General features: G+C 37.3%; 1 protein-coding gene across 5 annotated transcripts in view; it reads right to left on the minus strand.

The window, feature by feature from the left end:
* LOC137984955 (transcription initiation factor TFIID subunit 5-like) overlaps positions 1-12,500 on the minus strand; it is a 39,641-nt gene that overhangs the window by 13,020 nt on the left and 14,121 nt on the right. For 2 of the 5 annotated variants that reach the window (XM_068832327.1, XM_068832325.1), the window contains exons 5-17: positions 11,612-11,690; positions 10,198-10,321; positions 10,038-10,101; positions 9,230-9,284; positions 8,240-8,317; positions 7,216-7,316; positions 7,043-7,076; positions 6,357-6,423; positions 4,738-4,857; positions 3,613-3,758; positions 3,080-3,110; positions 2,149-2,255; positions 1-20 (exon numbers count right to left, since the gene is read on the minus strand). The exon at positions 1-20 is cut by the window's left edge and continues 62 nt beyond it. In XM_068832327.1, the coding sequence (XP_068688428.1) occupies positions 1-20; positions 2,149-2,255; positions 3,080-3,110; positions 3,613-3,758; positions 4,738-4,857; positions 6,357-6,423; positions 7,043-7,076; positions 7,216-7,316; positions 8,240-8,317; positions 9,230-9,284; positions 10,038-10,101; positions 10,198-10,321; positions 11,612-11,678 (1,014 nt within the window). In that variant the 5' untranslated portion in view covers positions 11,679-11,690. The remainder of the gene's footprint in view (positions 21-2,148; positions 2,256-3,079; positions 3,111-3,612; positions 3,759-4,737; positions 4,858-6,356; positions 6,424-7,042; positions 7,077-7,215; positions 7,317-8,239; positions 8,318-9,229; positions 9,285-10,037; positions 10,102-10,197; positions 10,322-11,611; positions 11,691-12,500) is intronic. The other 3 variants (XM_068832330.1, XM_068832328.1, XM_068832326.1) reach the window with 2 other exon arrangements.

A 12,500-nucleotide genomic window follows, 5' to 3' on the forward strand; every position in this document is an offset into this window, starting at 1 on the left:
ATAGAGACTCCATAGACGAACTATACAGAATAATAATAAAAAACAATTTGAAAAAAACACCCACAATAAATGCAAAAAAGGCGCAGGTCGTGCGTTTCAAATTGCCACATGGTCCAACCATCTGGCCATGGTAATGGTAGACTGCAAAACAGCCGTACAGCATTTTTGCGTTGGACGAATGCGTCTTTTCAAGCGTAAGGTCTGGAACAAGGGTGAAAACGAAGAGTGAGACTGGGGAGAAAAGTGTGAGGCCCGCGTGCCTAGCGCGCGAGAATTCGAAAACCGACTGTTTTGCAGTCTATGGTAATGGCTAATCGATTTATATACCGCCTATATCACATACAGTCTCATGGCGTTTTACAATTTTCTCTGAGCTGAGAAGTAACTGTGGAGCTAGACTTCTCTCAGACTTAGGGCTTCGCGGAAAAAACGATATGCTGAAGGTCCCATACCATGTCACTGTATTTACGCACACTTGTGGGAGGTTGAAAACTAATAGAATTTTCAGAAGGATCCCTGAATGCTCAATTTCCAGAATTTAAATTAAACCAAGTAATAATAAATAAATCAGAAGAAGAAAAACGAAAGTTAAGGTCCTCATTGCAACCAGGCCCAGGTTGCTTGAAGCACTGTTAGCGCTAACCAGCGTTAAATATCATGGATACCGCTTAACGCTAACTGGGCTTCGAGCAACTGGCCGCAGGTTGACAATCAGAGATGGTTTGATGCTACTTCCGTTTTAAGTCCACTGAATGCAATTTGCAAGGTTTAAACGCTGTATGACACAATGTTTCAACTTTTTTTTGTCTCACTAAAAAAAAACGGATGGTAATCAGCGAGCAAAAAAGGGCACTTGTTACAGCCTCAATAACATCAGTGACAAATTACTCCTTAATTTAGGCCCGAAATTTCTGCGTTAATTTAGAATTTCAAACTTATGTGAAATTACAATGTTGCCATGGCAACTTTTTTTATAGTGCCAAAATGGCGTCTTACGAACGCAATTTGTCACCCATGATATTAAGAGCCAATCAAATGGTATACTTGTGAAATGAGGGAATCATTTCACTCGTCACCATTTGATTACTCGTACTTAGATCACCTGTAATGACGACACCAAGCAGGAGTGTTGTAACATTCGGTCTTAAATCATAAAATGTGTAAGTTGCATAAATCAAATTTTGAACCAGAGTAGTATCAAACCTTATGTAATAAAAATTGATTGACCAGGCCCAGGTTGCTCGAAGTTTGGTTAGCACTAACCAGCAATAAACACCATGGCAACCAACACAGTGTGGTGTCACGTGACGTCACGGCAGCCATGTTGGTGTTCCTAACCAATAGAACAACGGCCATGTTGGTATACCCAGCTAATCCTCCGAGAATTGGGCTCCATTATCATGCACATTTTTTCTTTTGTTTCGGTGGAAAAACAAGGTTACTGATCATGTTAGTGAAAACACTCTATAGACCCCTTTCAGTACTTCCCAATCTGGAGGACAAAACAATGGTTGTTCTGTCCCCTGAGAGAAACAAACCTCTTAAATGCAAAACAATCTTATTTTGTCCTCCAGATTGGGAATTAACTGAAAGGGGTCTATAGGTTTTGATACCTAACAGTTAGTGCAAGGCAGGCTTTGAGCAACCAGTCCCTACTGATAGACATTGACAGTGTCTAAACATACAGTGTATGCCAAGACCTATTTTAGATTTTTTTTTAAAGAAACTGAATGAACACGTGTTACAATAGATAGGCTAATAGTAGCTTATAGACCATAATTATTCATAAATGGTGGCCAAGTAATTTTTTTTTGTCTCTTTTGCAAATCATCCTCACTAGCCCATTAGCACAAACAAATTCAAAAGAATTTGTGCTCCAAAGTGAGGCTAGTGAAGATGATTAGCACAAAGACAAACAGCCCGTTCCAGGCTCTCAGATTGTCGGGAAAATGAAAAGAACTGTGTGTGAAAAGCGAGTGGGGGCTTGGGTCAAGGCAAGGTGGGGTTAGGGTCGCCTTGCCTCGACCCAAGCCCCCACTCGCTTTTCACACGCAGTCCTTTTCGTTTTCCCGACTATCTGGGAGCCTGGAACAGGCTAAAAGACAAAAGAATAATTTCTTGGCCACCATTTATGAATATGGTATATACCTGTTCTGTCTGCAGAGCTCGAGAGAAGGAATGAGTTATCTGTGTTAAAACTAGTGGAAAATACTGGTCCTGAATGACCTATCAAGCGTCTACTTTCCACAGCTGTCCTGAGGAGTAAAACAATAAGACAAGTACTGTTATGTACTTTGCCTTGTGCAGTGAATCTTTACTATGAAGCTGACGTCTCTTTTAAAAGGCCTTCCAGTTGGGAGTTCTCTTAAGCTTTTCAGTTAATTAAAAGCAAATACCGTTAATACGAGTAACATGAATAGTCTTTCTTAAAAAAATTAGCTTCATTCTCAAGTAAAGTACCCTGGGTACCAGAGTCTTTTCTCGAGTGCGGCGGACGGAAAATTCTTCGATTTGCTTCGGCGGTCAAAGGCCAACGGCACGAGCAGCGACACAATAGAGACATGACCGACACCGGAAACTGTGCAAGAAAAACCTCTGGCACCCAGGGTACAAGTAAAGTAAAACCATTTTAATACCAAAACAATCATTTCATACTCTGACTGACTTCAAAAAAAGGCTCAGGTGACCTGTAGACAGTTCACAGTCCCTAGTTTTCCTATTCAATCGCCAAGATCATCTTTGGAGTAAAACTCAATAGATTTTACTCTGTCAAACGCCAGATGATTTTACTCGTCAATGAGGGGGGAGGGGTGGGGGCTCAGGAGTGAATGGGTTATATTCAAGAACAATTATTGTACCCATCTATCTTGGGAGGGAGAATTGCTACTCCCCTCACCCCATTCAGTAGATTTGTCACTTTCTCAATCATAACCAAGCTTGGGAAGACAACTCTACTTTTAATTAATGGTTCATTTTAGTGTTTGGTGCACTCGTAGTTTACAGGTAAAAAATGATTGCCTTTCATCGTAAATTCAATCATAACCTTTATGTGTGATGTTACTAGCAATAGGGAACAAACCTGTGGTCCATTATTCGTTCAAGAACATCCTCTGAGATAGAGAAATAAAAGTGATCAACAACAGTAAAATGGCTTTGTTTATACTGTCTTCTAGAAATACATGTAAGTTTTTTACAGCCACTCCACTATAATAAAAACTCAAACTTAACAGAACATGATTGAGAACCCCAGCTGTCAGAAGGAAACCAGTTAGCTATTTACAAAGTATGTAACTCTTAGTTGAATTTGGGAACATATACATGTAAGACAAATCCAGCCAATGGTAAGAGAGGGATCTGAGCCCAAAGCAACCACATACAAACCAAACACCGTCACAACTAGACTACATGTAGGCCACCTTCTTGACCCATCATACGTACCAAACTCGTCACTTGTAATAGGTACCAAAATCCTTACGCGTTTCTCTCAAAAGAGTGATCATGTCTAACAGCACATTTTACTCATCAATGGGGGAAGTTCATCGCAGCAATCTTCATTTTAAGCATTTTTTTACACTTCAATGACATTACATTATTTATTCAACTTTAACTGACCTGCTTCTTTGTCAATTTGTGCAAGTTCTGAGGGTGATTTGAGCATTCTCAGTTTCTTTGGGGTGAGGCTCCACACCCGCACACTACTGTCCTCAAACCCACCTGACAGCAGGCTTGAGTCCTCTGACATACTAACAGTGTTCAAACTGTAATAAGATGATGATTCTCTGAGATAATTGGTCAAAGATTGCATCATACCTTGCCTTTATCACTCTATCCATTGACATTGCATGGAAATCTTTGTTCACAATAATTATTTTTGCCTTATTATCATAATTTAACCCATAAATGATTTTATTATATTATCTTCATACTACTACTACTACTACTACTACTAATGATGATGATGATGATGATGATCATAATAATAATAATAATAATAATAATAATAATAATAATAATAATAATAATAATAATGGTATTGAAGCATCTTTAGGCCTCCAATTCAACCTAGACTCTATTTATTGCCTCTGGCCCTTAGCTTCTTTTTGGACTGGAATTCTTTACTCAGACTTGAAGTCCAGACCAATCCTTTTTGGTGACTGCAAAATATTACTAGTTGTTACCTACTTGTCATCTAGAACAGCTCCCACTCAATAACCATGACATTGTTCTAAATCCTTATTTCCTACACCAGACGAACTCAATGAATGCGGCAGAATTTTTGTTCTAATCTGCCATTAGATTAAAATTAGTGCTAAGCAAATCATTAATAATTTTATTGTTCCGGAAGACATTATGCTTAACTTCAAAAACTCATTAATAAATTCACAAACCTAACAGCCTTTCAACACTGATAAAATGTCATGTGCATGAGCTTTAATTAAACCCGATAAAACATTCCTATTTAGAATTCTTTACCTCTAAAGAATGATAATAAGGCCAGGCTGGTTTTTTTGTCTGGTATGCTAATATCTTCCTCTCACAATTTGAATATTAAATGTTGTGCAAACTCCTGAGGGAAACGTTTTTGAGGATTGTTTTTCAAGCCCTTCAAAAAACTCACAGTATGTGTTTTATCCCCTCTAGAAACACTGCTGCTCGCTTTTTAATACAGTGCGTAAATAATATTGTCACAGTGACAATGGAAGTCTAAAATTTTGTGACACAAATTTCTCTCCTCACCTTGTATGTGCATTGAGTACACTGTAGAAGCAGATGGATGGAAGAGTGTCTGGACCCAACCTTATTCTTTTGGCAGCTTCTCTCATCAAGGTAATCTTCACCAATTTATCACTGTCCTTCCTAAGAATAGAACACATAGGTGATTGATTATCTTGTCTGTATTAGCATTGAGATTAGAAAGCTACAGTAGGCACCAGATTTATCATGGCATGCAGAGGTTTAAGATGCAAACCTGCACGAGTGCAGTACATTACAATGAAGAATGAGTAACTTTCATTGAAGAAACCTGAACAATTTCAAGCCATTTTAATAAAAGAAAGACTTATCATTTTTTTGTTGGCTTTTGTCAAAAATTAGCCAAATCAATTTTGTACGCCAAGCCTCTTCAAGTTTAATTGGGATCAAGTTTGGGTGGGGCAAAACAAGAGCTTTTTATTCCTCAGGATTCAGCATATGTCCCAAGCATGAAAAAGGCCCATTAATTTTATTTTCATCTGCACTTCACACTCCTAACATTAATCTTTATCCTATGAAGCCCTTTAATGGCCACAAGATCCTGACAAACTGACCTGCTGATGATAAATTTGATAAGTTGGTAGAGCATCACACCCATAGTGAAGAAGTAATGGCTTTGAATGTCATTGAAGCTTCCTAAATTTAATTCAGTTTTCTAGGATGACAACAACTTAAAAATGTCCAGGTACATTACCGCTCAAAACTATTTGTCCATTTGCAGTGGTTCTGACTAGGTGAAACCGCAGATTCAATCTCCAGTTTGACCGAGGTAAAACCTCGTCTATGGTAACCGAAAGCCAAGGTTTCACCTAGATTTTTTCCGGTCGATTTTCACCGTGGTTAAGAGAGGACGTGGTATGCTTTTATTTGGAGCAGATGCTATCAAAGAAATCTGCTTATTCTTGCAGATCGATGGCATCCATAATTAGTATGCATATTTGCCTATTTACAATCTCCTACATTATGTTTGGCACATTCGATTATAATAAAGTCGCTTTAATAAAAGCGTTTATCGTTTCTCTTTTTCCAGCAAACGTAAAGATTTCTAAAAATTGTTCCAGATCGGTTCAATACAGATATGTTATAAAGATCAGCAGAAATTCTATCAAGAAATTTACACGTGTTTGGGAAATCTCGTCTTAACAATCTTAACAATCTTGACAATCTTTCACTTCCCTTATGTACATAATAATTATTATAATTTATTATAATACATGTACTTTCACTTTCATTTCATCAAAACGCAAATATTGTTATTAAGAAAGAGAAAAGTGATCCTTCCACTTAGCTTATATCTTATAACATCTAAAAAATTCAGGTTGCTTCATCAGGATTATTTTGAGCCCAAGACCTCTGCGATACCTATACAATGCTCTACCAACTGAGCTATGAAGCCCACACAGTTGGGAGCAAGTCAATATTATTTGTTGGGATCTTGTGTTCCTATGAACGACTAAATCAATGAAATAAATGCATATTTGAAATGCAGCTTATAAATGAAAGAGAGGTCATTGCTTAATAATTGTCAAGATAAGTGCAATGATTCATCTATAACACACACTTCAATTTGCATTTATTTAACATTATTACCAGTTGATACTCACATGACAGGAAATTGTATCTGACGGTTCAATGGGGGTGCATTTGGATTATGCTCCTGTTTCTTTTTGCCTGAAATTTAAAAAGCAACTTGTTGGAGCCACTGTCATTTCTTTTTATTTCTGTATCCAAAAAAATACATGTAGCCTAACTGCTTCTTAAAAAATCCAGGTCCAGGTTACTCGACGCAGGGTTGGTGCTAACGAACGTTAAATAACATGGAGACATAGATTTTGATACAATGTACTTCTTAACCAATGGTTAGTGCTAACCAAGCTTCAAGCAACCATTCCCAGATGTCTAAAAGCAAATGTTCACAAATACCAGCATGACAATTTGAATTTAACCCAGAGGAAAAGAAAAATGCCTATTACTGTACATGTAATCTGGCTTTTACCCTTCAACTTGAGGTTATATAATATTAAACTGTGTTTAGATGCATCTTTTCAACATCTTTCAAGCTGCTTTGTGGGCTTCTAACACAAAATTGCTCTTTTCAGTTTGTTTTGAATGATACAATGTCACTGCAACGAAAATACTTGAATGGGGTAGTTTCATGGCAAAATTCTATTGCCTGACTGCCCAATCACACTTCCCTGTTATTATTCTCCTTCATGCAATTAAACCATCATTAGTGAAGTTTTGGGGATTCATCAAAGGAATTAAGCTCTGTAGAAAGTTAAAATTGTACCTGGTCCATTTGAATCCTTCTTGACTTTCTTTTTCTATGCAGAAAGCAAACCAGAAGAAATTAAATATATTATTGGACAAACATGACATACCAGACTGAGTATTAATGGTATACATGCAAGTAACTGTTTTGTACAAAATACAAAACAGATACTAAACTTTCAGTCATTTCACCTTCGGTTTATCTTTGTCATCATCATCTTCACTCTCTTCTTCGATCACAACTCCAAGATCTGGTTCAGGTGGTATCCCATAATAAACCTTGCTCTTATTAGCTGCGGTGCAAAGAACATATTAACTAGTATTAAAGAAAAAGCTTGCATGATGTCTCTACTTAACCAGTGTAACTGCAACAAGGTTACAGCTGTATATTAGAAGTTCTTTTCCTTTCATGTAGGGTTTCATTACTGTATGTTACAGGTTAAATTTGATTTCAGGTCAAAATGATCTTAACTTAAGTTGTAATTTCTTTGTCTCTACAGTTACTGTATTAATTTTAATATAATTACTGGTATGTCATGATGAATACCAGTCACAAAGATATTATAAATCAACTGCAGCATTCTGGGTCCACATGCATAATTTCTTTATATACAGTATTACTTGAATTTTCACAACTTAGAAACACATGCTTCAGATCACTTCAAAATTGCAACTTGCAATAAATTACATTGCTCAAGGAGTGCTAAATAAGGATACCCCATCAATCTACAAAACTTATTGTAGGTTACCGGTAAATCATTTCGACCCGAAGTTAAATTTAACCAGTGACACAATATATTCTTATCTTAGAAAAAGGTTGGAAGTTAAGCCCTTAATATTTGAGACAGAGAGGATAAACTGTTTCTTTGCAAATCATTTGCCATTATCTTGGTTTTGAAGGGGGTTCATAAACAGTGTTGCATCTTTCTGTCATTGACAATGTGATTGACTTGCAACCCAAACCTAAAATTGCTTGCAATAACTGCTTCAGTGCCTAAAGGGGAAGGGAAGGGTAGGGTAGAGGGGGGGGGGGGGGGTGGGGGTGACAAAAATGGTAATTTTTTGTTTCTGCCTGGTGAAATTCCTAATGCCCTGACAAACACAATTCTTCCCCAAAAGATCATCATCACCATCATCATTGCGGTCGTCGTCTTCACCACCAACAGCATCATCAAAACATCATTACTACAGTAATAATTATTATCAGCATTATCACCTTCGAATGTTGCTTCCCCTGTGACTGCTCCAGCTGTAGCTTCTATTGTTTGCTTGCTGCGTGGTCTTCCTTCAAAAACTGAAAATTGAATATGATAATAAAGATGCAAGAAATTATGTGAATTTGTTGCATGTGCAGTCATTTTTTTGGGGGGGACAACAAGAATTAACTGCATAACTTAAGGACGTTCGTGCCAATTGCTACTGCGCACGCGAATTCACATGCTATGTCATGCATTGAGCGAGCGCGCTAAGTACTAATTTTAAAAATGAACAACGATAGGGCAGATGGCCATTGATATAGCTTTGCTTGGATTTAACGATCTTGGATGTTCGGTGACCCCTTAACTTTTCTTTTCAGAAACAGATTTTACTTACAATTATCTCCACATTGTCCAAAAATGAACAAAAAATCAATATGGGAAGTTAAAAAAAATTCCAGATTTCTGTCCTCTGGACATGGAATCCTGCCATCTTGCGGCTGCAAGGCGCATGAAACTATGGTCGCTAAATGCGAACTTGTTCTTTGAGGAACCTCAACAGTTAACTAAATTCACTTGATGGGTCCACTTAAACAAAGTTTGGTAGAGAGCATTTCACTTCAAAGATGTAATTGCAATATTTTTGGACTTACAGACACTGTGGCCTTATTCACTAAAGAAGCCGGATTTTTTCAGATTTAGGGTGTTCTTCTGGGCAAGTTCTCTCCAAAACGAAGTCAGTGATCCCCCATTTTTTTACATTTCTGACATCACTTACTCATCATCTTTCAATGGTAAAATTTGCAGAAACAAATGAATGTAAGAAAATTTTTGTGTAAACGCCCTTAAGCACCACTACGGGCTTATTTCTGGATATTTATAGTGAAACTACAATAATTATTTCACAGAATCTCAAAAACTATAACAAAATAATGAAGGTTCATGCTTGCAAATAACCTTTTCAAATTAGACACCAGTCATTTAACTACAGATGTTATTCAGTCCTTTACCATCAAAATGAAGATGTTGCTGGATGAGGGTCAACAGTACCTCTTGCTGTTGGTCCTAAAAATTAATGGCAAATTATTATTTATTCTATGTAAAAAGTACATACAGTGTACGTCATTTTGAATTCAGCACAAAAGTCAAGATTTCATTTTTTTCGGTATGAGGCCAACTTCCAATTACAAATGACAGTCTGGAATGAACAGAGAAGTTGCTGGGGCTTTTTTCCTCCTTAGAAGCAGTGCCCAAGTCAATGGCAAGTAAAATTGTACCATGACACAAGGCAGAATGAAGTGCATGGCTTTAACTCTTTCAATTAAAAGTGCTACCATAATAGAAAAGAAATTAGTCCTCTCTTTTTCTTCAAATTTTGAAGCTATGTTATCAAATTCTTGGCTTACCAGTAACATGTGAACCCAATTTATTAAAGGTCTACATTTACCCAAAGGTCATTGCGGCCGTTTGTTTTTGTTTTAAAATGACCAAAAGCATGATCTGATTGGCTGAATACATTCAGGCGAATCATGCGGGAAACAAAATGTCAGCCATTTGAATAATTTCATGTTACACAAAATTCAGTCAAGGTGGGCAATGACTTTTGGGCAAAGGTGCACCTTTAAATCTGGGCCATTCAATCAAATTAATGCGTACACTCAAAGTTACAACATGTAGTAGTCTTCACTTTGGGCACATTAACACGAGAACTTTTTGCAAGGTTGGGGCTGGTATGCAATCAATGCCAAAACTGAGACACATTGTACATTGTAAGCTTACAGGTTTGTCACCTTTTCAATCTTTCTACATGTACCTTACCTGTAAATGTTTCTTGAGCACTTGATACGTATCCTTTGACATCCTGATCACAAACTTGTTACTCCTGCATTAATGTGACACAAGACTACATGTAAATGTGATGTCTGCAAATTATGACAATTTTTTAATTATCTTTGAACTACTCTTGTAATCCCCTTACCTCAATGTTCCCATCAGTTCATTACTTTTCATGTGTTCACGCCTAGTAATGGCTGCCAATTTGCTAAGATCTTCCTCATGGTAATCCTCTTGACTTCCACGAAAACAAGCAAAGAAAGACTGGGCTGTGAACAAACACCAAAAAATAAAGGCATCGTACAAGAAACGCTGTAGTGTCCAAGTTTTACTGGTTTACAATAGAGAACAACGTTGTTGTTACAAAGCATTGTCTGGAGGAGGCTTTTTTTTTTTCAAATCTGTAAAATGAAGCCAATATTTAAACTTTATTTTTAAGCCATCCGAAACCATGCAAGTTTATCAATGACTGCAAGTAACAATGTGAAAAATTACTGTGGAAATTGTTTAAATAAACATAACAAAGTGCTCTGTCATAGGGTCCAAGAAAGTATTACCAACTTCAGTGTATTTCAAAGTTAAAGTTGTAATTATAACCGCTTATTTCTACCAGTGAAGTGAAGGCACTTGTGTAGTACTTCAAAATAATTTATTTAGTCACAGCTGTAGGTTAAAGTTAACGGGAAGGGCAAAAGGACACTTCCTAATGATTATAAAAGTAATAATAATTATTGGTATTGATGTATTTCCTTGCTTCCATCAACCTGAAATCCTGCTATTTAACAAACATTTGCTGAAGGCAAGGTGAATAATAATTATGTTTTAGCATAATTACATGTACATAGGTGATTATTTGAAAAATATGCATTTTCTTTAACACAATTAATTTCTTCATCTGTCACCTCGAAAAAATGTTCAGCTTGCGGCCATTTTGAAAACCCCGCTTAGGTGATTATCGCATAATAATCACCTCATCGGCAACCAATTAGCGCAGAGAATTTTCAATAATCACCTATGTAATTATACTAAGAGCAGCGGTGATATAACCCGAAGGTCGTGGGTTCAATTCCCACCCTGGTCAGATTTTTTCTCTGTCCTTGTGTGGGCCCATTTCCATTAGTAGGGCTAACGCACACGTGACTCATATGGGTAGAGAGCAAGTCACATTACAGTCAAAAATATGTGCTTCACGGCCAACGTTTGCAAAAAACGTAACCCTTCCTTGTACTTGTACATGTTCATTGCCATGACTTTAACATCTTCAGTTCCCACGGCCTGCTCCTGTCTAACCTTGTACAGTAGCTCAGTCGGTAGAGCAGCGGTGATCAATCTACATTGTAACCCGAAGATCGTGGGTTCAATTCCCGCCCTGGTCAGAGTTTTTCTCTGTCCTTGTGTGGGCCCATTTCCATTTACCAGGGCTAACGCTCACATGGTTCATATGGGGCACAAAACTAGCACTTCTCATTACACTCTAATCAGTTAAGTCTGTTAATTATTTGTATATACAGTACAATCAATTTTGAAAAATTAAAGACAGATCTCTTTCTAGTATTTACCTTCTTTTTCACTTCCTTTATACACAAGCTCAAGATACATGTGAACAAACATTGGATACAGAACCATGGCTAACTCAGGCTGGAAAAACAAGTCACAACAGATTACTGCATTTCCATCACTGCCATGGTAAATGAAGAACATACTATTCACATTTTTGAGAGAATGGTTTTATGGCTGTTCGTAGCTGATATTGAAAGGGTTCATATGGACCCTAAATGCTGGGACTCAGATAACAGCAACACTGCTCTGACTTCTAAAAGCACTGAAAAAATTATTAATGTCAAGTGACAAGAGGAACTACTGGGCCTTTTTCGCAAGGTGGCTATATTGGTCATAGACATTACCTTTTGTCCCTGAGCCTCGAGTTGAAATATTTGGGGACGCGTTTTGGTGGGGCAAAAAAACGTTTTCATTCCCTCAGGACTCAATATAACCGCCGTGTGATTAAGGCCTCTTGACTACCTACAAAGCATGACACTTCTCTCCAAAAATGCCTCTTATTACAATAAATGCAAGCTCAATTTTGTTAAATTTCATTAATTAAAAAATGTCATTCAACCCTAGCCTGTGCAGCCAGTGTTTACATGGATTTTCAATGCTTTGGCCATAAAAAATGGAGCAAGACATAGGCCACTTTCAAAAATACTGTAATACTCTTTTTGTCCACCCAACTTTTGCATAAGCATTGTTCCCAGCTTCTCTTGGGAATTGCAATGATCCCAAGAGAAAACAAAAGCATGCTTACATAAAATTTGGGGGGACAAACAAAGAGTATTATGGTATTTTCAAAATTGGTCTATTTTCTGGCCACACCAAAAATGGAGTGAGCCATTAAAACATGTCTTGTTGCACAGCCATAACTTCAAAAGTCTTCCATGTTCCTTGCAC

The sequence above is a fragment of the Montipora foliosa genome, chromosome 14 (assembly GCF_036669935.1).
Source record: "Montipora foliosa isolate CH-2021 chromosome 14, ASM3666993v2, whole genome shotgun sequence".
Classification (NCBI taxonomy): domain Eukaryota; kingdom Metazoa; phylum Cnidaria; class Anthozoa; order Scleractinia; family Acroporidae; genus Montipora; species Montipora foliosa.